Below are 24,839 nucleotides of genomic sequence, written 5' to 3' on the forward strand. Positions count from 1 at the left end.
TCTCCAGCCAATAGTCGGCCGACACATCCATCCTTGTGACCCGTGGCCTTCCTATGCCAACTGGAAAGCAAAACTCATTACCCAATTGGATGATGATCGACTGTCAACCAAACAGCATTTGTACTGCAATTATCAGTATTTTTATATCTGATAAGGAGAAATGTCAAAAGAAAATGAACAAAAAAAATATCCATCTTAATATCCTGATGGCCGTGGGCAGCACAGTGGTTAGCGCTGCTGCCTACAGCGCTGAGGACTCGGGCTCGAATCCCGGCCCTGGGTCACTGTCCGTGTGGAGTTTGCACGTTCTCCCCGTGTCTGCGTGGGCTTCACTCCCACAATCCAAAGATGTGCAGGTTAGGCAGACTGGCCATGCAATTTAGCCCCTTAATTGGAAAAAATAATTGGGTACTCTAAATTTTTTTTAAAATATCCTGATGGCTTCTCTCCAGGGTCGCACACACTGCAGTGTCCTGGAGATTGATCTTCAACTCCTGGAGACTCCAGGCCAATGCTGGAGGGTCAGCAACCCAAAGTTCTCCCCCCCCCCCCCCCCCCGCTTCCACTGCCCGTCCATCAGGGATACAAAGAACAAAGAACAAAGAAATGTACAGCACAGGAACAGGCCCTTCGGCCCTCCAAGCCCGTGCCGACCATACTGCCCGACTAAACTACAATCTTCTACACTTCCTGGGTCCGTATCCTTCTATTCCCATCCTATTCATATATTTGTCAAGATGCCCCTTAAATGTCCCTATCGTCCCTGCTTCCACTACCTCCTCCGGTAGTGAGTTCCAGGCACCCACTACCCTCTGCGTAAAAAACTTGCCTCGTACATCTACTCTAAACTTTGCCCCTCTCACCTTAAACCTATGCCCCCTAGTAATTGACCCCTCTACCCTGGGGAAAAGCCTCTGACTATCCACTCTGTCTATGCCCCTCATAATTTTGTATACCTCTATCAGGTCGCCCCTCAACCTCCTTCGTTCCAGTGAGAACAAAATACGGCCATGGGCAGCCAACATATCAATCATCATGGAGACCTAGCTTCCCACAGTTTTTCAATAGGTGTTCTCAGGATCGACTTACAAGTATCTTCTTTTGAATCATAGAGTTTACAGTGCAGAAGGAGGCCATTCAGCTGATCCAGTCTGCATCAGCCCTTGGAAAGAGCACCCTACCTAAGCCTATTCCTCCACCCTACACCCACACCTCTACCCTAACCCCACCTCACCTTTTTTGGATACTAAGGGCAATTTTGCAGAGCCAATCCACCTAACCTGCACATCTTTGGACTGTGGGAGGAAACCGGAGCACCCGGAGGAAACCCACGCAGGCACGGGGAGGACGTGCAGACTCCGCACAGACAGTGACCCAAGCCGGAATCGAACCTGGGACCCTGGAGCTGTGAAGCAACAGTGCTAACCACTGTGCTACCATGCCGCCCCATCTGATTTGGGTTTCATAGAATCCCTGCAGAAGGTGTCCATTCGGCCCATCTACGTTGCACCGATCTTCAAATCACTCTACCTAGGCCAACTCGCCCGCCATATCCCCATGACACTACCTAAGCTGCACACCCTTGGACAGCCGCTCTCCCCCAAGCCCCACACCACCTCCATGGGGGAATGGGTGGGCTGCACCAGGCCCCTTCCCAGTGGAAGCAGGCCCTCCTCCTCCTCTCCTCCCGGAAGGGACCTCCCTTTGATTGATGGACAGCCGCGCCTGACCCCGCCCCTTTCCGGCGTCCGTCGACGTCATGATGCAGGACGTGACCCGGCGGTGATTGTTGGGGCGCGGCCACCATCTTGTTCATCCTCCCACGGAGGTCGGAGCGGCAGAGGTAAAGAGGCGGACGGTTGAGCCGCGCGTCCTGGCTTCTGGGCCGGCCCAAATCGCGGCGGGTCGCTTATCGCCGGGTTCATAAGTTTTTAAAAAATTTTTTAGGGGGGGAAAAATGCGAAGGATTCGGCCTCCGCGCCGTCAGCACCGCCTGGCAGGGTAGCGGTGATTGACAGGGGACGGGACCAATGGGGGAAACGCCCCGCGGAGGGGAGCACCAATCAGAAGCCGGCGGGCGGGAACGTCAGGCGCCAGCGGACAAAATTCTGGTCAACTTGTCATTTCTTTTTAAACAGGGGCCTGAATTAAATTAAATCCATTTAAACTATTTTTGCAAAGTCTGGCATTCATTTTTCAATTATGATTCCCTTGTCATGAACTGTTTTAATTGGCCTCCTAATGATAAACATTAAAAGTCATGGGTGGGGGTGCAATAAAGGCCTAAAACCCAGATTTTGATTTAAAGAGCATCACATGAAATGTGAGTCTGAAAATGCTGGCATACTCCAAAGTGAATTGACCAGTCGAGTAAAAAGGCGGGTCAGAATTTTTGGGTGCAGACTGACCACTGTCGCAGCTATTTGCTGTGTGGGCAGGGTCGAAAGTTAAAAAGAGTCACAAGTACTCTGCTCGATGTTAAGCCACTCTATTTGCTGACTGGCTTCCGTGCGCCATTAGAAGCTTTTGCTATTGCCAAAAGATCAGCACTTTCTGATGTCCATTCGTGCCTGATATTATGAGCACCTTGCAGATTTATGAATGGACAGTTGCATTAAAAGTAAAGGCCGCCTCTGTAAATTTGGATTTAAAATGTACATTGCAGTATTTTATCTGTTTGTTACGCGGGCTGGAAGGGGAGAGGACATTGGGACTGAATCATTGGCAGTGGTAAAATTGGATGATGCTGTGAGAGTGTTTCCCTCTTGAAGATGGTACTAAGATGGCCTTTCATTGTCAGAGCTTGTTTGATCACGTAAAGCACTGTAGGGTCCTTCTCTCCTCTTCCAAAACAGCTCAGGGTTGGAAAAGGGACATGTTGTTGAAGCTTTTTGTCTTTCACTCATCAGGGGAGATGCAAGAATACCAAATTTCAAAGGGAGCAACAGTTTATCCTTTACGAAAAAAGGAGAGCTAAAGTCTTCATTCCCTGTTCCTTACAGACTGAATCCATCCCTCTCCCTGTCTTAGGCTGAACCCGACTGCTTGCAACCCGTGGCAACCTAAATGATGCCAAGATGAGTTTCTGACCATATATTTGCTCCATCACCAAGACTGCCTTCGTCTGACTGCATAACATCGCCCTTCTTTGGTCTTGCCCTTGCTTTTTGCTGCTGAAACCCTCATCTATGCCTTTGTCATCTCCAGACTTGACTATTCCAACGTTCTTCTGGCGAGCCTCTCGCCTTGAGCGCTCTGTACACTTGCGCTAATCCAAAACCTTGCTGTCTGTGTCTTAACCTATGCCAAGTCCTGTTCACCCATTGCCCCTGTGTTTGTTGACCAGGGAGGTCAGTTAGCTCAGTTGGCCGATCGGTTGGTTTATGATGCGGAGTGACAGCGCGAGTTCAATTCCTGTACCGGCTGAGGTTATCCATGTAGACCCCGCTTTCTCAACCTTGTCCACTGCCTTCTCAACCTTGTCCCTTGCCTGAGGTGTGGTGACCCTCTGTGACAATGGCGGCTTCCACTTGCTAAGCAACAATGGCTCCAGGTTCGGCAACAATTTAAAAACTCATTCTTGTTTTTAAATCCCTCAATGGCCTTTTCTCTTGGTATCTATTCCTAATCCTCGGTTATTTCTGCCTCTTGATTTTGGTTTCTTGTCCATTCCAGTTATATTCACTACACCATTGATAGTCACACCGTCAGCTGTTTAGGCTCTAAACTGCATTTAAAATTGAGCATACCAAGTGTGAGGGCCCTGTGTATATGTATTATGCCTATATTTTCCTTGTGTAGTTACGATCTGTTTTCCGTTTCCATAGTGTATTGGTGCCGGTGTGTATAACACGGTGCCGTTTTCATGTGGTTTTATGGTTCTCGTAGTAAGAGCACTGTCCATGGACCAGGTTTGGTCTGTTTCCCGGTAAGGGTGAAATGCTTGTTATGTTCCCTGTGTTTTGTCGAATTACTGTTTCCTGTCGATTTGTACTGTCTGTTTTATTCCCGGGGATTGTTAATAAACCAAAATATCTCCATTTAATACTGAAATTTCAGGAAGGGTAAGGATGTCGTACCGCTGCACAAAATGAGAGACAGTGAAGGCAAGAACAGGTAGAAATGGCGAGTCGTGTGAAATGAGAGAGGAGTTTCACAGCTTTCGTGTTTAGGTATATTATCTGGCTTTCACATTTCTCTGGAGGGTGTTAAAGAGGAGCTGAAAATGTTGGCGGTAAAATGTGGAGAAAAAGGCTTTTGCAGACCCTGAAAATAAGTAAGCCCTCCAATAGGACTGAAACAGAATGGGGGGGGGGGGGGTTGCGTGGGGGAGAACTCGATATGAATACCAAGTGCTGTTAGAGAGACGATTAATAGGTTGAATTGCCGGCAAACAGGGTTTTTTGGAAAGTGTGTGTACAAAAACCATCTCAAAGGAGACACATCCCTCTGAAGTGCAAGCAAATGAAAGGTGCAAAAATATGGAGGGAATGAGGGAGAAAGAAAACTACAAATGCGATAATCTTAAAATTAAGAGCATTAAAAGTACTAATACTCAACAGGGTTATTAACACCTGAAATAAAAGGGAGACCAGGCCACCTTCCTCTCCACCAGTCCCCAGGAACAGACTTGTCATTAAGTCTGTCCCAAAGTAAACGCAGAAATGTTTAAGCCACAGAAGGAGCGCATTTGGTGCCTTATGTCCGTGCTGAGCTTTCGAGTCTAATCCCACCTTCCAGCTCTTTATCTGCAGCCATGTAGGCAAGAGGAAGGTTTTGGTTGCGAGAGCAGTAATATGGATGTAGACATTGTAATGTGTGGGAAAGCTCTCTATCTGACAGGGAAAAGTGCCAAAAATCTTCTGCCTAATCACCTTAAACTCAGCAAGTGAGGAGGCTTTCACCTAGCTTTGGAGATTCACATTCACTAAATAAATAAGTAAAATTGATTCTTTTGCCTGGTTACATGGCATACAAGATATGCCTTATTGCGAAATACCTGTGAGAACCTGGAGAACTGTTTTAAAAACATGGGGGTCCCCCATTGAAAACAGATGAGGAGAATTTTCTTCTCTGAGGGTTAAGTGTCTTTGGAATTCTCTTCCTGCATAGATGGTGGAAGCAGAGTCTTTGAATAGTTTTAAGGCAGAGGTGGATAGATTCTTGGTAAAAGGCAGTGATAGGTTATCAATGCTGCGCCTTCCCCCTCACAAGTCCCTGTCTAAATGCTTAGTAAAAGTATAAGTGGGATGCAGATTTGAGGTTACTATCCGATCAGCCATGATCTTATAAAATGCAGAGGAGGCCCGAGGGGACGAATGGCCTACTCCTTGTCCGTATCCAACAAGGAATTCAGGAGAAACGTCTTTACCTAGAGAGTGATGGAACTTGCTACCACAAGGAGTAGTTGAAGTGAATAAAATTGATAAATCTAAGGGGAAGTTAGAGAAACACGAGGGAGAGAGGAATTGAGGGTTATGTTGATAGAGTTAAATGCAGTAGGGATGGGAGGGCGGAACAGTAGCACAGTGATTAGCACTGTTGCTTCACAGCAGCAGGGACCTGGGTTTGATTCCCGGCTTAGGTCACTGTCTGTGTGGAGTCTGTACGTTCTCTCCCTGTCTGCGTCCCCTCTCAAGTCCCGAAAGACGTGCTTGTTAGGTGAATTGGACATTCTGAATTCTCCCTCTGTGTACCCGAACATGTGCCGGAATGTGGCGACTAGGGGATTTTCACAGTAACTTCATTGCAGTGTTAATGTAAGCTTACGCGTGACACTATTAAAGATTATTTTTTAAAAAGGAGGATCAAAAGGAACATAAATTTCAGCATTGACCAGTTGGGCCGAATGGCCTGTTTCTGTGACTGTTCTGTCAACTTTCCTTTATTTTTTTCCAGGTATGGCAGAAATAACTTCATACTGATTGGAGAGCCATCCCTATTTCCCTGGTTGATGTCTCTTGTCATGGCGGCCTGGTCACGTGTGGCTGTGCTGAATCTTTACCGAGCTCTCCTGCGCGAGGGCCGCAATCTCCAGTACACAGACCGAGACTACTACTATACACTCATCAAGAGGGAGTTCAGAAAGAACCAGCACCTCACCGAGGAGGAAGAAAAGATTCAGCAATTGGAGAAAGGCTTCTATTTTCTGAAGAGCAAACTTGGAGGCCTGGTTTAATCCGGAGCCAAGATTAAACATCTGACTCCAAAACTTGTAGGTATGCTTTTTTAAAAAAAATCATTCTTGACACTTCTGTCTCTTATAACCTTGAGGTTAGGCATTGCCTGAGACCACAGTTGGGAAATGAATTTCCCAATCTGAGAATAAGTCCTGTAGACCAGGAATTTTGACACTTGAGTTAGTTGGGAAGGGGTCTATGGGCGGCGATAAGGGTCATCTGGTTGGCCACAGAGCCCTGGGTACTGAGACTTCGTGATAGGGATTCCTTTCCTAATCTTTGTTGAGGAACTCCAGATAGAAAGTCTGTGTGACATTAATAAGGAGAGAGCTGTGCTAAACAATACATGCTGGACTCGAGAACCAGAGGATTTACAGTGATTGGCAAAAGACCCAAAGTGAACATGAGATAAGACTTTTTTACACAGCGAGTGGATGGGACCTGGAATGCACTGTCTGTGAGTGTAGAGGAGACCGATTTAATCGTGGAGCTCGAAGGGAACTGAGCAATTATCTGAAGATACTTTGCACCTTCTTCCCAGCAAAACAGTCTGCGTCTTTGTTTAATCTTTAACAGCCCCCTCACCTTGGGCTGTTGTCAGGCAGATTTCAGACCAGGGTCACACTTGACCCTAAAATTAAAGCAAAATACTGCAGATGCTGGAAATCTGAAATAACAACAGAAAATGCTGGGAAAACTCAGCAGGTCTAGAAGCATCTGAGGAGAGAGAAGCAGAGTTAATACAAATCGGAACATTAAAAAGATTGAAAATTGGAATAAATAATCTCCCGCATGCTGAGTTTTAACTTTGACTTTCCTTAGTTTGTGTCTCTTTCTATGTATTTTTGTTGTGTAAGTTATGATCAACATGTTGCGATCCATAAGCGTATAATTCCTGCCAAATTAATACACCTTAGGGATGCCTCGACATCTCTTGGTCACGAATAATTTGATAGTAGTTCTTTGTGAAACACTTGGTGCACTTTCGTGTGATTATAGTTTCATGTTCCTTCAATGACACTGGGTCAAAATCCTGGGGCTCCCTTCCTAACAGCATTGTGGATGTGTCTACACCACACGGACTCCAGTGGTTCAAGAAGGAGGGCTCACCACCACTTCCTCGGGGGCAATTATGAACTGGCAATAAATGCTGGCCTAGCCAGTGACATCCACAGACCATGAAAGAACAAAAATAAATGCATGTATTTATGACAATATTTTATTTTTAAAAAAATTTAGAGTACCCAATTTTTTTCCCAATTAAGGGACAATTTAGCGTGGCCAATCCACCTAGCTTGCACATCTTCTGGGTTGTGGGGCGAAACCCACGCAAACACGGGGAGAATATGCAAACTCCACATGGACAGTGACCCAGAGCCGGGATCGAACCTGGGACCTCGGCGCCGTGAGGCAGCAGGGCTAACCCACTGCGCCACCGTGCTGTCCTTATAACAATGTTTTTGACTGGCTGCCAATAGTTTATTAGCAGTGTATTTGGGGGAATCGGAGTACCATTTTTTCTCTTTCTGCTTTTCTGGCGAAAGTGGTGATTTTATGTTGGGGTACGGTTCCAGCCTTGTCGTACGTTCCCTGAATTCCGCATGTTCCAGCCGTCTGCAGAGATGAGCTCAATGTCATTCCAGTATAAAACTTCCACATCTCTCCAGTGGGATTACTGGGCAGTTAACAAGCACAGGAGCCCTAAATCTTTCCCAGCTCGTGCTGCTTATGAGACCAGGAGAATCATTCAGCCCCACGAGCCTGTGCCACCATAGTTAGATCATAGGCTCCTCTGTGCTCCATAAACCCTCTTAGTTGGATGTTCAGGATAGTGTGGCACTACTTTGAAGAGGGGGAGGGGTGTCCTGGCTAATATTTATCCCTCAAGCAACACCAAAGCAGTTTATCCGGTCACTCGTCTCATTGCTGCTTGTAAGAGCTTGGTTCCATATCCACTAATGCCCTTGCCTAACAAAAATCTATTCCACTCAAGTTTTGAACATTTCAATTGACACCCAGTCTTGTCAAACTTTTGAGAATAAATGACGCCAGTTCCCTCAGATGGGTAAGGAAAGAGGGTGAAGGGACTTAGTCACAAGGGAGGAATGAAACATTGTTAAGAGCTGAGTCGGTGAGTGCTGTTTTATGTTTCCCTTTGTGTGTTGTGAGGACTAGAGAAAGGCTTTGGGAGAAGTTGAAGAGGTTAGCGTGTTGGGTATGTACCGATCGATGTGGAGGAGTGCGAGATAATTTTGAGAAGGTAAACTAACGATGGGAGCACACAGGGAAACGATGCAGAGTATGTTGCTGAACTGGAGAGACCTGGTCCAACACGGAATTACCAGAAATGGCGAGTAAAAACACTAAGCAAAGGCCAACAGTGTATAATAAAAACAGCAAACACTGGAAAACCTCAGCAGCTTTTGTGGAGGGAGAAACAGTTAACGTTTCAAGTCCGTATGACTCTTCAGTGCTCAACTGTTGGGACACAATTTAGAGTACTGCGTGCAGTTGAGAATGTCACAAAGACATTTAAAACCACACGGGGAGCTTGGTAATCAGCAAGAGGGCTGTGAGAAATTTCAGAAGAATGTACATTGGGCCAGATGGATTGAATGGAATTTAACATGGAGAAATCAAAAGTGATAAATTTGATAAACATACACGAAGAGAAAGACATTGGAAGGGTGTGACTAACAAAGGGACCTGGGACATGGTTACCTGAAAGTGTGCTGACAGGCCGAGGAAGCCATAAAAACAGACACCATAGCATTTGGGTTTTATAGCAACAATAGATGTATTAAAATTTTCTGCATGGCAGTGATGCTCCTTTATAGGATTACATTAAGGCTACAGAGAGTGTTTTTAAAATTCATTCACGGCAGGTGGGAAAGGCCAACATTTATTGACAGTAGTGTCGAGCTGCCTTCTTGAATACACTTGAGTGGCTTGCTGGGTCACTTAAGAGGGAATTTAAGAGTTAACTGCATTGCTGCAGGTCTGGAGTCAGGCTGAGGCCACACTGGGTAAGGACGACCGATTTACTTCGCTAAAAGGAGATGAGTGAACCAGATGGCCTTTTACAGCAAGGGTGGTAGTTTCGCCATCACCATTACTGGCTCTAGCTTTGTAATTTCTGGAAATTTGCCATCAGTACCTGGTCTGGCCGATGTGCAGGTTAGGTGGATGGGCCATGGTAAAAAATTGCTCCTAATGTCCAGGGATGAGCAGGTTAGGTGGGGTTATGGGGATAGGGTGGGGCAGTGGGCCTAGGTAGGGTGCTCTTTCAGATGGCCGGTGCAGATTCAATGGCCTCCTTCTGCACTGTAGGGATTCTATGTGGCTGCAGATCCACAGCAACATGGCTGACATTCACCTGTCCTCTGAAATGGCCTAGCCACTTGGCTGCAGAGGGGTGATTAATAAATACTGGTCTTGCCAGTGACCCCCACATTTATGAATGAATAATTTTTTTTAAATGCCCAATTTTGCCATTCCAGTAGAGGTCTATGTTTCCACATGTTGCTCGTTGGCTGACACATTAAGCTAAGCCTGCTCTGGTGGTCCAGGTAGACACACAGGGTAAACGATAAGTGGGCTGTCTTGCTGGTATCTTGGTCAAAGCTCCCCCCCCCCCCCCCCCCCCCCCCCCCCCCCATAAATAACACCCCAAAAGATTTGGAGGAAAATATTTTTCAAAATCATTTGTTTTAAAATAAAATTGAATATTACTGAAATTATTTTTCATTCCAGGTGTACTCTGTTCAAGATGGCTGGCGTAGGAGATGGGAAAAACAAGAAAGGAGACAATGGGATTGGGAATGCCATTGACTTTGTCCTCTCGAATGCCAGGCTGGTGCTTGGTGTTGGTGGAGCAGCTATGCTGGGCATTGCAACATTGGCCGTTAAGAGGGTAGCGTCCTCGTTATCTTTCAGCATTTATCCGTTCTGCTTCCTCCATCAATTCCATACCACCTCCTCAAACTAGGTTCTCCAGTTCCGTGGAGAGACTGGCCTCCCATTTTGCAACCTCAATAAACTTGAGCCTGTGCAAAACACTACTGCCTGTAAGCTAACTTGCACCAAGCCACGTTAACGTGCCACTTTCTCTGATCAATGTCGGTTCCTGGTCATGCAATTGCTCTCCTCCTTGTCTTTAAATCTCATCCTGACCTTGGCACCCCCTATCTCCGTAACCTGTCTCAGTCCTACAACCCTCCAGTATCTCTGTGCTCATAAGGCTCTGGATAGTGGATCCATAACTTCCATCATTCCGCCATTGGAAGTTGTGCCTTCAGCTGCCTAACTCCTCAGATCTGGAATTGCCTCCCAAAATCTCTCTAACTCTCTCTTCCTTTAGACACAGCCTATTTGACCAAGCTTTTTGATCAATTGTTCTAATGTAGCTTAGTGTCAGATTTAGTTTGATAGCCATCCGATTAAGAACCTTGGGACCAACATTGCTTCTAATTTCTCCTGTTGTGCACAGCCTATTCATTAAGTGCACTGGTCCAAACAGGAGATCCTGAAATTGCTTAACTGAAGAATGTTTTTCCTCACTCAGTGATGTCTTTCTTTATGAGACAGTGGCCCAGTGGCAATGTCACTGGTTAGTCATCCAGAGGCCCAGACTAATACTGTGGAGACATGGGTTCAAATCGCACCACGGCAGCTGATTTCAATTAATAAATCTGGAAAATAAAGCTCCGTAATGGTGAGCATGACACTATCATCAATTGTCGTAAAGACCAATCTGGTTCACCAATGTCCTTTAGGGAAGGAAATCTGCCATCCTTACCCGGCCTGACCTACATGTGACTCCAGACCCACAGCAATGTGGTTGACTCTTAACTGCCTCTGAAATGTTTGCTTCGTGGGCAATTAGGAATTGGCAACTAATGCCAATAATGCCCACATCCCATGAAAGAGTGAAAAATAACTACTGGAGTACAGTAAATACTGTATGTACCAAGTTGCTCGTGACCAATATTATCTCTTTTTTAACCTTTTCCTTGCAGATGTATGACCGAGCGATCAGTGCCCCAAGTAGCCCCAGCAAGATGGATTTGAGATCTGGGAAGCAAAGCTGGGAGGAGCCCAGCTGGATTGGGTCGTCGCCACGTTTACTGACCAGGGATATGAAAATGAATGTTAGCAGATCACTACAAGCGTTGCCAACTGGTAGCACGAGCTTTGAAGCAGGTAAATTGTTGGGTATAATAAGTGGTTTACTGTACAGCATATATGGTATACTACATAATTATAGAAGGAGAAAATTACATTTAATGACGCTGAAACGACAGGTGCAGTTGTGGGGGAGGGAGCTTTGGAACACACATCTTCAGCAGTAGAGCCAGGTTTGTGTTTGGGACCTATAGTCACCATGTTCGGTGCAATTGGCAGTTTCTGGGTATCACGCAGAATGAAGTGAATCGGCTGAAGATCAGAATCTGTGGTGGTGAGGATGTCGGGAGAAGGCTGGATGGATCTTCCACTTGTCACCTCTGGCTGAAGCTCATTATGTTTACACTGATGTGCTGGCCTCTGCTGTCATTGAGGACAAAGGTGTTTATGGAACCTCCTCCACCACTGGATGTGGCAGCAGAGCAGATCCCTAATCTGATCCATTGGTTATGTTACCAGTACTGACTGCAGTGGAGGATTTTGAAACTGGAGGTTGAGTCATTTTTGGCACCGACAAATTCAGCCTCAGTGTGGACACTTACTGGCTGACAAAGTATTCCATTCATCGTAGCATCTGACTTATAACGGTGGGACATCATTCCTTTCACAACGCTGAATCATCTTCATACACAACTTGGAAAAATGATTTTGTTGAGCGCGATCACGAGCAGTGATAGGGTACGAGTTAGTTATAGTGATCCATGATCAATATCACCTGCAAGCCCTTCCAGGTGAGAATGACTATTCGTTGATCTAAATCGTTTTAAGAGGTAGGAGATTAACGGGAGAGTGCATTAGCATACTGGCTCAGTGTGTTATATTTCTCCACTGTAATTTTATCCCAGCCAAGTTAATTTATTACCCAACAATATCCCTACCATTAACTCTGGTGTTTTCACTGATTTCATTTCTATTCCTGGGCACTTGTTCAGGCTGGTTTCAGTCCTTGCCAAACATTGGCATCCAATTCGAGCCAGAATTGCTTCTCAGTCTTCCACAATGCCCGTTTGCAACCCTGCCGTTTCGTCTTCTACACCCCTATTCCTGCTCTCTCCGCATGTCTTATGTATGCTTTTGCATTAGCTGGTCTTCATATAATAATCTTTATTAGTCTCACAAGTAGGCTTACATTAACATTTCGATGAAGTTACTCTGAAAATTCCCTAGTCGCCACACTACGATACCTGTTCGGGTACACTGAGGAAGAATTCAGAATGTCCAATTCGCCTGACAAGCACGTCTTTCGGGACTTGTGGGAGGAAACCGGAGCACCAGGCGGAAACCTACGCAGACACGGGGAGAACGTGCAGACTCCGCACAGACAGTGACGCAAGCCAGGAATGGAAACCCGGGTTCCTGACTCTGAAACGACAGTGCTAACCACTATGCTACCGTGCCTCTCTACTGCAACATCCTCCTTGTTGGTCTCCAATTCTCCTCTCTCCATTAACCTAAATTTGGTCAGAATCCTCTCTGTCCTATTCTGCACTAAGTCCTGTTGGCATGGCAATCCGCCTCACTAATCTACACTGGCTAATGTCCTAATACAGATCCAATTTAAAATTCTCAGTCGTGCCATCAATGTCTCCGGTGCCACACTCCTGCATAACCTTTGCTCCAGCCTTGTTTCCCGCACACCACATCCTTCTGTCCTCTAATTCTGACCTCTACCTTGAATACAGCTGATTTCAAAGCCTCCAGTTGTCTTGTCATTGTTGCTGCTGCTTAAGCCTTCATCTGGGCAATCAATATAATTTTTTTTTAAAAGACTATCTTGTCATTATTACATGGCTGTTTGCGGTGTTGCTGCTGCATTTCCTACATTACAACTGTTGCTCTTTTATCAGAACCACAAGATGCAAATATGTTCCTTGTATTGGACAAATAACCACACAACCAGTATGTTAGTTCAATCATAGTTTATTATTAAACACAGGCTTATCTCTACACGCGGCTACACATTAAACTATACCTAACAATCTACAAGCTGAATCTAGACAAGAGTGAGTATTTTGTGGTGTCTCGGTCGGTCGTGGGGGCAGGGGTGGGGGGGCTGCCATTCCGTAGGGCAGGGACTCACTTTTTAGGTATCTGGGGGTGCAGGTTGCCTGGGAGTGGGGGAGGCTTCGCAGGTACAACATCTCTAGTTTGGTGGGGAGAGTGAAAGCTGATCTGGCAAGGTGGGATGGTCTCCCTCTGTCACTGGCGGGTCGGGTGCAGGCGGTTAAAATGAATGTGTTGCTGCGATTTCTGTTTATTTTTCAATGCCTACCGATTTTCCTGCCAAAGGCTTTCTTCAGAGAGATTGAGGGAAGGATTACCTCGTTCATGTGGGGAGGGAAGGTGTCCAGCGTGAGAAAGGTGCTGCTACAGAGGGGAAGGCAGGCAGGGGGTTTGGGTCTTCCGAACCTGATGTACTACTACTGGGTGGCGAATGTGGAGAAGGTGCGGAGCTGGGTCAGAGGGGTTGATTCCCAGTGGGTCAGAATGGAGGAGAGTTTGTGCAGGGGGTCGGGACTGAAAGTACTAGCAACAGCGCCGCACCCGATAGCTCCGGGGAAATACTCAGGGAGTCTGGTAATAATAGCTTCATTGAGAATTTGGAGGCAGTTTCGCCAATACTTTGGGTTGGGGGCAGGGTTAAGGGAAATGCCGATTCTGGGGAACCACAGATTTGAGCCAGGGAGGTGGGATGGAAATTTTCGTAAATGGGAGGAGGAAGGGGATTAAGACGCTAAAAGATATGTTTCTTAGGGGTCGGTTTGCAGGACTGAAGGAGCTGGAAGCGAAGTATGGGCTGGAGCGGGGGGGGGGGGAAGAGAGGAGGAGTGTTTAGATACATGCAGGTTCGAGATTTTTGCCAGAAAGGAGATACAGAGCTTCCCGGAGGAACTGGCCTCCACATTGCTGGAGGAGGTGCTGACGACAGGGGGACTGGAGAAGGGGGTAGTGTCAGCGGTTTACGGAGCTATTTTGGAAGAGGAGAAGGCACCACTGGAAGGGATCAAAGCAAAGTGGGAGGAAGAGTTGGGAGAGGTTATGGAGGAGGGGTTCTGGTGTGAGGTGCTCCGGAGAGTAATTGCCTCCACCTCGTGCGCGAGGTTGGGGCTGATACAGCTGAAGGTGGTATACAGAGCACACCTCACGAGGGCGAGGATGAGCCGATTCTTTGAAGGAGTAGAAGATGTGTGTGAGTGTTGCGGCGGGGACCCCGCTAATTACGTTCATATGTTTTGGTCCTGTCCAAAGCTAGAGGATTACTGGAAGGAGGTTTTTAGGGTCATTTCCAAGGTGGTGCACGTGAAACTGGACCTGGGCCCCCGGGAGGCCATATTCGGCGTGTCGGACCAGCCAGGGTTGGAAACGGGGGCGGAGGCAGATATCGTAGACTTTGCATCGTTGATCGCCTGTAGGCGGATCCTGTTGGGATGGAGAGCAGCCTCTCCACCCAGTGCCCTGGCCTGGCGGGGAGACCTGTTGGAATTCTTGACTCTTGAGAAGGTTAAGTTTGAACTGAGGGGAAGGACGGAGGGGTTCTACAATTCATGGGCATTATTCATTATGCACTTTCAAGAACTGGATAACATCGAACATTAGCTGGGGGGATGGATGGGAGAGTTGGAGGTGGGGGGTCGTGTGTATTAAGGGTGACTATGGGTTTATTGTTGGTGGGTGTAAATTTGGGAGAAAATGTAAAAAAGAATAAAAATATATATTTTAAAAAACTATACCTAACAACTAAAATGACCGTTACTTAACTTCCAAGTGACCGGCTCTGTGCAGGTTAGATAAGGCCTTTATCTGGATCCTCACGTGGATCAGTTGGAAGTCTTCAGGTTCACCTCGGCTGCGGCTCGTCCTTCAGGTAGCGATCGCGGGTCCTTGAACTTGGCTGGTCGATATGCTGCAGTTGGTCGAAGCAGAGGCCAGTCCCAAAAGAGACCGAATACTGGTTGCGCGGATTTTCTTATCCCCCGATCTTTTGCGCTCTTTTGGGCGGTCCCAACCCGGGATCCAATGGATCAATAGGGTTTCGATCACCCTAATCGATTCTGGCCAATTGGGGGTGGGTACCTCGATGATTGGGCGGGTCCTAGCTGCTATTGTCCAAGGCACGTATGCACTCTCAAATAAGGTAAATAGGTGCCCCCAAGTCTGCTACTGCTGTTATGTTTCGATCTGTGACCCATTGCCCTGGGGAAATCGGTGATTGACCTTCAGCAGGTGTGAGTTTCAGTTAGGTCTGGTTTCCCTTTGCACAATCCACAGGGGTTGTGTCCCAGCCTGACCATAATTCCCATTATCCTTTGCGGGCGGCCCTTTTAGATGGCCACACAACAGTGACTACTTCAAAAATACTTCATTGGCTGTAAAGTGCTTTGGGACGTCCTGAGGCCATGAAGGATGCTATATAAATGCAGGTCTTCCTCCTTTTCCTTTCAATCTCTTCTTTACAGTTGCATCTTCTTCAAACCCATCTTTTTGATCGAGATTTCTCGTCAGCTCTCTCAACGCTCACACGGTTTAGCACCTGATCCTCTTAAACTTGCCTTGTAAAGTGCCTCGGGGTGATGTTTTACATTGCAGACACTGTCAAGTGCCAGTTGTTATAATGAATACTAATTTTATCAGACTGTTATTCAATTAACAGAAGCACAATGGGATTTATAATTCTTTGTAATGCCCAACTAAGACCAAGAAAACAAAGTTAATTATGTGGCATCGTAGTAAGTTGAAGCATCCACTCCATTATTTTAACATCTTCATAGAATCCCTAGTGCACAAAGAGGACATTCGGCCCATTGAGTCTGCTACGGCACTTCGAAAGACCACCTACCTAGGCCCAATCCCCCGCCCTGTAACCCTAACCTAAGGGACAATTTATCATGGCCAATCCACCTAACCGGCACATCTTTGGACTGTGGGAGAGAACCGGAGCACCCACGCAGACACTGGGAGGCGTGCAGACTCGGCACAGTCACCCCAGGCCGGAATCGCTCAGGGGTCCCTGGCGCTGTGAGACAGCAGTGCTAACCACCTTTATTTTTTATTTGTATGTTAAAACTATCTATTTCAGTCCTCCGCCTGCTGCAGAGTTGACTGAGTCGTTTTAACAATGTTCCTTTATGACCAGTTTGATTTCGGACTTGTATATTCGGTGTTAAATTAATTTGTTGCTTCTACTGCACTTTGTGTCTCGATACAGGTACTTCCAAAGGTTCTGCCAAGAAAAGCCAGATGGATTTGAAGAAAGCTCGACTCCGCTTGTCCTTGCAGGATAAACTCTATGTGTATTACCGTAAGCATGTTGCCATCCCAGGTGCGGAAATGAGCCAGGCCAAGCAGGCTGCAATGGACATTTGCACAGAACTGCGGAATTTCATCCACATCAAGCTTCCTGATATGCCCCTCCGGGACATGTATCTCAGCGGCAGTCTGTATGACGATCTACAGGTTTGCGTTTAATCTAATTCCCTTGAGTGGCGTCCCACTGATCTGGAAGCAGACTGCTTGTACGCTTTCTCTGTTGTGGAGTGGCATGTAGCATAAAGAGCATCATGATTAGGAGTAAGGACAGTGAATTTATAACGGGGAAGTGGGAGTGTGTAAGTTTAACTGATCTCCTGACTCCCAAGTGGAAATCTTGGTAATGTCGGGTGTCCTGTTAGATATTGCTTGGGCCATTAGACGAGTCTAGTGCAGGTTGTCCCGATTGTTATGTTCTTTTTCACAAATTTAGAGTATCCAATTCATTTTCTAAACTAAGGGGCAATTTATTGTGGCCAATCCACCTACCCTGCACATCTTTGAATTGTGCGGGCGAAACCCACGCAAACACAGGGAGAATGTGCAAACTCCACACGGACAGTATTCCGGGACTGGTAATCGAACCTGGGATCTCGGTGCCATGTGGCAGCAGTGCTAACCACTATGCCACTGTGCTGCCCACATGCTCCAATTATTATGTTGATGGTAAAAGAAAGAACTTGCATTTATTTAGCACCTTTCACTCCCTCGGGACGTCGCAAAGTAGTTTACAGCAAATAAAGTAGTTTTGAATTGTTGTCTAATATAGGGCAGCCAAATTGCACATATCAAGTTCCCAAAAGCTGCAAAGAGATGGTATGTTTTTTTATGTTGATCGAAGGATAAATATCAGTTGTGACACTGGGGTGAGCTCTACTGCTGTTCAAATTCATGGTCACGAAATCTCCTCAGTCCACTTGTCAGTCCACAATCAGACTCACTTGTAGATCAAACATCTGTCTAACTCAACGTTGAATATCGCAGGAATCGGCCGTTCAGTTCATCAAGCCAGCTCCACCATTCCATATGATCACAGCTAATCATCCATTTCAATCCCTTTTTCCCCCCCACACTATCCTCACATCCCTTTATGTTGTTGGTATTTTGAAATCTGTTAACCTCTGTTTTAAACACGACTGAGCTTCCACAACCCTCTGGGATAGAGAATTCCAAAGATCCCCAATTATCTGAGTAAAGAAAGTTCTTCTCATCTCGGTCCCAAGTGACTTCCCCCTTATTTTGAAATCATGTCCCCTTGTTCTAAACTCCCCAAACCAGGGGAAACATCTCACCCGCACCTACCCCTTTTAAATAGTTTGTGAGATCACCTCTCATTCTTCGAAGCACGAGAGAATACTGGCCTAGTTACCCTCATCCCTCTTTATAGGACAGTGCCAACATCCGGGGCAAGTTTATTGAAGTTTTGTCACACTCCCTCTGTGGCAATAATGTTCTCCAAATGCTAAGGGGACCAAAATTGTACACAGTGATCCAGGTGCGGTCTAACCATGATTCTAGACAGCTGAAGCAGGACTTCATTACTCTTGTACTCAAATCCTCTTAACGATAAAGGCTAACAAAAGCCTTCCTATATTCAATCACCCAGCCTACACTGCATTCTGTGTAACAGAGTTCCAAAGACTAATGACCCTCTGTGAGAGAACGTTCTTCCTTATCTATCTTTCAATACGATCACCTCTAAAGTGAGTACAGACACAACAAGCTCAACCTTTCCTCATAAAGACAACCTTCTTTGTCTCAGGAATTGGTCTAGTGAACCTTCTCTGATCTGCTTCCAATGCAATTATGTCAACCTTGTGTAAGGAGATCAAAACCGTACACAAAACCGTGCAGTCTCACCGATGCCCTGTACAGCTGCAGCAAAACGTCCTACATTTATACTCCATCCCCTTTGCAATAAAGTAAGAAGTCTTACAAAACCAGGTTAAAGTCCAACATATTTGTTTCAAACACTAGCTTTCGGAGCACTGCTCCTTCCTTCACCTGAGGAAGGAGCAGTGCTCCGAAAGCTATTGTTTGAAACAAACATGTTGGACTTTAACCTGGTGTTGTAAGACTTCTTTTTTAAAAAATAATTTTTATTAAGGTTTTCACAGAATATCAATAACAAAATGAAAAAGGAACCCAACAGGGTTAAATACAAAACACAGTCAAAAAACAACCCTCCATATCCCCCTCCCCTGTACAAAAATAATAAATTAACACCCCAACTTAACGCAGAGCCAACATAGCAAATATATACACCGCCTCAGATCCCCCAGTGTAAATAAACATAAATAAATAACCCCCCCCCGAGTTGCTTCTGCCATTGACCAATATCTACCGCTCTGCCAGGAAGTCTAAGAACGGTTGCCACCGCCTGAAGAACCCATGTACCGACCCTCTCGAGGCGAATTTCACCCTCTCCAACTTAATAAACCCCGCCGTATAGTTGATCCAGGATTCCACGCTTGGGGGCCTCGCGTCCTTCCACTGAAGAAGAATCCTCCGCCGGGCTACCAGGGACGCAAAGGCCAGAATACCGGCCTCTTTCGCCTCCTGCACTCCCGGCTCCTCTGCCACCCCAAATATTGCAAGCCCCCAGCCCGGTTTGACCCTGGATCCTATCACCTTCGACACCGTCCTCGTTACGCCCTTCCAAAATTCCTCCAGCGCTGGGCGTGCCCAGAACATATGGGTGTGGTTTGCTGGGCTCCCTGAGCATCTAACACACCTGTTCTCACCCCCAAAAAGCCAGCTCATCCTTGTCCCGGTCATGTGTGCCCTGTGCAGCACCTTAAACTGTATGAGGCTGAGCCTCACCCATGAAGATGAAGAGTTCACCCTCCCTAGGGCATCTGCCCACGTCCCTTCCTCGATCTCCTCTCCAAACTCCTCCCACTTACTTTTCACCTCCACCACCGAGGCCTCCTCCTCCTCCTGCATCACCTGGTAAGTTTCCGAGATCTCCTCCCCCCCCCCCCCCCCCCCCACCGAGAGCATCCTGTAGTGGCAGCAGCCGCGGGAATTCCACCACCTGCCAAACGCCCTTACCTGTAAGTACCTGAAGGTGTTCCCCGGGGGGAGCCCATACTTCTCCTCCAACTCACCCGGCTCGCGAACTTCCCGTCCACAAACAGGTCTCCCAACCTTCGTATCCCTGCCCTGTGCCACCCTGAAAACCCTCCATCTGTCCTCCCTGGGACAAACCGGTGGTTCCCCCGTATTGGGGTCCACACCGAGGCCCCAACTTCCCCCCTGTGCCCCCAGATTTTGAGGGCAGCCGCCACTACCGGGCTCGGGGTATACCTCCTTGGAGGGAGCAGCAGAGGCAAGGGGAGGCACTGGAACAGGAACAAAAACCTTGGGAGCACCGTCATTTTGACTGACTGCACCCTACCCGCCAAGGACAGCGGCAACGCGTCCCACCTCTTGAACTCCTCCTCTATTTGCTCCACCAGCATTGTGAAATTAAGTCTATGCAGGGCCCCCCAGCTCCTGGCCACCTCGATCTCCAAATACCTGAAGCTCCTCTCCACCCTTTTTAGTGGGAGCTCGCCAATCCCCCTCTCCTGGTCCCCTGGGTAGACCACAAACAGCTCGCTCTTCCTCATGTTGAGCTTGTACCCCGAGAAATCCCCGAATTCCCTGAGGATCCTCATTACCTCCGGCATTCCCCCCACCGGATCCGCCACATATAACAGCAAGTCGTCCGCATATAGCGACACCCTATGCTCCTCCCCACCCCGCACCAACCCCCTCCAGTTTCTTGACTCCCTCAGTGCCATAGCCAGGGGTTCAATCGCCAGTGCGAAGAGCAGGGGGGACAGGGGGCACCCCTGCCTTGACCCTCGGTGCATCCGAAAGTACTCAGACCTCCTCCTGTTCGTGGCCACACTCGCCATCGGGACCTCGTACAGCAGCCTGACCCACCTGACAAACCCCTCTTCAGCACCTCCCACAGGTACCCCCACTCTACCCTATCGAAGGCTTTCTCGGCGTCCACCGCCACCACTATCTCCGCCTCCCCCTCCCTCGCCGGCATCATGATAACGTTCAGAAGCCTCCGCACATTCACGTTCAACTGCCTCCCCTTCACGAACCCCATCTGGTCTTCGTGGATGACCTGCGGCACACAATCCTCAAGGCTAAGATCTTCGCCAGCACCTTGGCATCTACGTTTAGCAGCGAAAGCGGCCTGTAAGACCCACACTGCAGGGGATCCTTGTCCCGCTTCAATTGGTCCAGAAAGCGGCCCAACCCTCCCTCCAGTGGGGGCTCCGACCGATACAATTCCTCATAAAAGTCCCTGAAGACCCCATTGATGCCAACCCCACTCCGCACCACACTCCCTCCCTGTCCTTAACTCCCCCGATTTCCCTAGCTGCGTCCCGCCTCCGGATCTGATGCACCAGCATCCGGCTTGCCTTTTCCCCATACTCCTAAATCGCCCCCTGGGCCTTCCTTCACTGCACCTCCGCCTTCCTGGTGGTCACCAGGTCGAATTCACCTGGAGGCTACGCCTCTCCCTCAACAGTCCCTCCTCCGGCACCTCCGCATACCTCCTGTCTGCCCTCACCATCTCCCCCACCAGCCTCTCCCTCTGCTTCCTTCTCTCCTTGTGGGCCCTAATGGAGATCAGCTCTCCCCTAACCACCGCCTTCAGCGCCTCCCATACCATCTCCACTCGGACCTCCCCGTTGGCCTCCAGGTACCTCTCTATGCTTCCTCGGACCCGCTCACTCACCTCCTCATCCACCAGCAGCCCCACCTCCAAATGCCACAACGGGCACTGGTCCCTCTCCTCCCCCAGCTCTAAGTCCACCCAATGTGGGGCGTGATCCGAAATGGCTATCGCCGAGTACTCAGTATCCTCTACTCTCGCTATCAGCGCCCTGCTCAAAATTAAAAAATCGATCCGGGAATAAGCCTTATGGATGTGTGAGAAGAATGAAAATTCCCTAGCCCCCGGCCTGTTGTAAGACTTCTTACTGTGCTCACTCCAGTCCAACGCCAGCAGCTCCACATCTTTGCAATAAAGGACAACATTCCATTTGTCTTCCTGATTACATGCTGTTACCTATATATGAGCTTTTTGTGATTCATGTACGAGGACATCCAGATCCCTCTGTATTCTGCAGTCTCTGTCCAGTTAAGTAACATTCTATTCTTCAGTCTCGTTATCAGAGTCATTAATATACATTGTAAATAGTTGAAACCCCAACATCGATCCCTATGGCACTCCATGGATTCCAGTTTGCCAACCTAAAAATTATCCATTTATCCTAACTCTAGTATCAGGCCAAAGTTTCTAACCCACAAACTGAATATGGAATTCAATCATGTTATGATCACTTGCCAAGGGAATCCTTTACTGTGAGGTAATGAATTAATCGTGTGTCATTATTTGTTACCAGGTCCAAAATAGCCTGCTCCCTGATCAGTTCCAGAATATGTTGTTATAAGAATCTGCCCTGAATACATTCTTATGGTCTCAAACCAAAGAGAAAATGCTGGAAAATCTCAGCAGATCTGGCAGCATCTGTAGGGAGAGAAAAGAGCTAACGTTTTGAGACCAGATTACCCTTTGTCAAAGCTAAAAGACAGAGAAAGTGGGCGTGGGACTGAAAGATGAGTCAGAGCCACAGAAACCCTGGGAAACGGGGTGCTAATAGCCACAGAAACCAAGGGGAAAGAGTGCTAATTGTAGTCCCCAGGGAGAACAAAAGGTGTGAAAGACCAAACTGCAGAGAAATTAACATCAGAGGGTAAACTGTGACAGATGTGGGGGGGAGGAAGGGAGAAGCAAAGGGGAGAAAGGGTAAGGAAAGGTGGATAAGATGGTGGGGGGGTAAATATATATAAAGGAAGGGCAGCACGGTGGCCTTGTGGTTAGCACAGATGCCTTACGGCGCTGAGGTCCCAGGTTCGATCCCGGCTCTGGGTCGCTGTCCGTGTGGAGTTTGCACATTCTCCCCGTGTTTGTGTGGGTTTCACCCCCACAACCCAAAAATGTACAGAGTAGGTGGATTGGCCACACTAAGTTGCCCAAGTAATTGGGGAATCTAAAAAAATTTTAAAAGAAGAAAAAAATAAATATATATATATATATATATATAAAGAAAGAAAGAAATGGTAAAAGACAGTTAAAATGAAATGAAAACAAATGGGTCGAGGTGGGGTAGAGCTGATCATCTGAAGTCGTTGAATTCAATGTTGAGTCCGGAAGGCTGTAGTGTGCCTAACCGGAAGATGAAATGTTGTTCTTCCAGTTTGCGTTGAGCTTCACTGGAACATTGCAGCAGACCAAGGACAGACATGTGGGCATGGGAGCAGGGTCTTGTGTTAAAATGGCAAGCAACGGGAAGGTCAGGGTCCTGAATGCGGTCGAAGAGAAGAGCAGTACTTCTTCAGTACCTAAGTACTTCTCTTATGGTCTCAAATCCACTTGGAAGTTTATTATCTTGATTAATGATGTTTTATGACAGTCACGTGTTGCTATATGCTTGTCTTGATAAAATCACTTCTGACCGTACTATTAATTGAGTTTACTTGTGTCTGATTCTTTAGGTGGTCACTGCAGATCATGTTCAACTGATGGTTCCATTGATCCTAGAAAAGAACCTCTGGGCTGCAATCCCAGGGGAGGAGACCATTATGAATGTCCCTGGGTTCTGGCTGGTCCGTAGGGAAAACATGGAATATTTCCCCCGCGGCAGCAGTTACTGGGACCGCTGCATCGTGGGCGGCTACCTCTCACCTAAAGTCGTGAACGAGACTTTTGACAAGGCCTTGTCAGGGACCATCAACTGGCCAGCTATAGGCAGTGTCTTGGACCTCGTCATTCGACCGGTGGTCCCTTCCGAAACCCTGACGTTAGAGGTTCAGTACGACACGAGTAAAACATTATTTATTGAGTTCTTGCCATTGATTGTGATGGAGGAGACCATGCTGATTGCCAAACCACATCGGGATGGACGCTACGAAAACATGTGGCGGCAAAGCTTCCGAACTGCAGAGACCGTCAAGCTACGAGCCCTGGACGAGAGGGACGGAGGCTGTCGCTGTTGCTGCCTAAAGATACTGAAAGCCATCTGCAGGTCCAGCCCTGTTCTCAACAAGCTAACTGCCAGTCAGCTGACCAATGTGATCCTACACAGTTGCGAAAAGGAATCGGGCTGGTCACCAGATTTGCTGGCCGATAAATTCCTGCTGATTCTCAAAGAGCTGATAAGCTACTTGGAGCAAGGTTTCTTGACGTGCAGCTTAGATACCAAAGTCAACCTGTTTTTGGAACTCGGCGATGAAGAAATTGATGAATTGGGATACATGCTATACTGTTCCTTGTCTGAACCTGAGACTTTGTTAAATACATGAATTTGTTTTGTAGTGGGCATGTGAAGAGGTTCGGAATTCGATATTTATCAGGGTTCACACAATGACCAGATTAGAGTGCTGTTAACTATATAATAACCCTAATGACCAGGTTACTCGTCACTCAGCATTGCCTGAACTTGTAACCATGATCGGAAGTTGCATGAAAGGGGAACTATAATGATCTTGTGGGAAGGACTTCCGGTATTGTTTACTATTTTTAAAAAGACAGTTCGGCTACCGGTGGTATGGTATTTTGTCCTTTTAACGAACCAAACATGAAAGAAATGTTCACGCTTCCCAATCACACTTAAAATGTAAAGATTTAAAATAAATGACATTTTGAAAGACTTGGACAAAGTTTTCAAAATTGCAGCTGTCAATAAAATCTATTTGACTGAGGTACAGTGATACGTGCTACTGGTTCTGTTTTTCAAATATCAATAAATGTCCAGAATGAAGGATACAAGCAAACCTCCACAGGAGCTGCATGTTAACAGTGTAAATTAAGAGCTTTAGAACTAATCTGGTCAAGCAGATATTCGTGGTGGCAATTTTACCTTCCACTTGAGCACGCCCAGTTTACCATCTCTCTCAGAAGTACTGTGTGGCACTTAAGGGCGGTGAGTCTTTCCTTGAGTCAGCAGGTCATTGACGTTTCCCAACCTTAACTGCACGCCATTGGCACCTCCTTGCCAAATTAACCGCTCACACAGAATAAGAGCCAATGGTGAAGATTTGCTTTGAATGCGGGCTCCAAATGGTGTGGAGCATAAATACTATTACTGACCAGTT

At 47.2% G+C, this 24,839-nt stretch overlaps 2 protein-coding genes across 5 annotated transcripts; both read left to right on the forward strand.

The window, feature by feature from the left end:
* Positions 1 to 1,756: 1,756 nt before the first annotated feature.
* LOC140403909 (mitochondrial ribosome and complex I assembly factor AltMIEF1-like) lies at positions 1,757 to 6,178 on the forward strand. 3 transcript variants are annotated; one of them, XM_072492142.1, is made up of 3 exons: positions 1,829 to 1,843; positions 4,060 to 4,172; positions 5,899 to 6,178. In XM_072492142.1, exon 3 carries the CDS (start codon positions 5,954 to 5,956, stop codon positions 6,176 to 6,178), a length of 225 nt encoding a protein of 74 aa, XP_072348243.1. In that variant the 5' UTR covers positions 1,829 to 1,843; positions 4,060 to 4,172; positions 5,899 to 5,953. The 3 variants fall into 3 exon arrangements, with proteins under 3 accessions (XP_072348242.1, XP_072348243.1, XP_072348244.1); XM_072492141.1 differs by lacking the exon at positions 4,060 to 4,172 and having other exon boundaries at positions 1,757 to 1,843; XM_072492143.1 differs by lacking the exons at positions 1,829 to 1,843; positions 4,060 to 4,172 and adding an exon at positions 3,532 to 3,553.
* mief1 (mitochondrial elongation factor 1) lies at positions 6,061 to 24,455 on the forward strand. 2 transcript variants are annotated; one of them, XM_072492140.1, is made up of 4 exons: positions 6,061 to 6,218; positions 11,198 to 11,381; positions 16,570 to 16,817; positions 23,241 to 24,455. In XM_072492140.1, the coding sequence occupies exons 2-4, from the start codon at positions 11,198 to 11,200 to the stop codon at positions 24,045 to 24,047; spliced, it is 1,239 nt and encodes a 412-aa protein (XP_072348241.1). In that variant the 5' UTR covers positions 6,061 to 6,218; the 3' UTR covers positions 24,048 to 24,455. The 2 variants fall into 2 exon arrangements, with proteins under 2 accessions (XP_072348241.1, XP_072348240.1); XM_072492139.1 differs by lacking the exon at positions 6,061 to 6,218 and adding an exon at positions 9,939 to 10,092.
* The last annotated feature ends 384 nt before the right edge of the window (positions 24,456 to 24,839 follow it).

The sequence above is a fragment of the Scyliorhinus torazame genome, chromosome 29 (genome assembly GCF_047496885.1).
Source record: "Scyliorhinus torazame isolate Kashiwa2021f chromosome 29, sScyTor2.1, whole genome shotgun sequence".
NCBI lineage: Eukaryota > Metazoa > Chordata > Chondrichthyes > Carcharhiniformes > Scyliorhinidae > Scyliorhinus > Scyliorhinus torazame.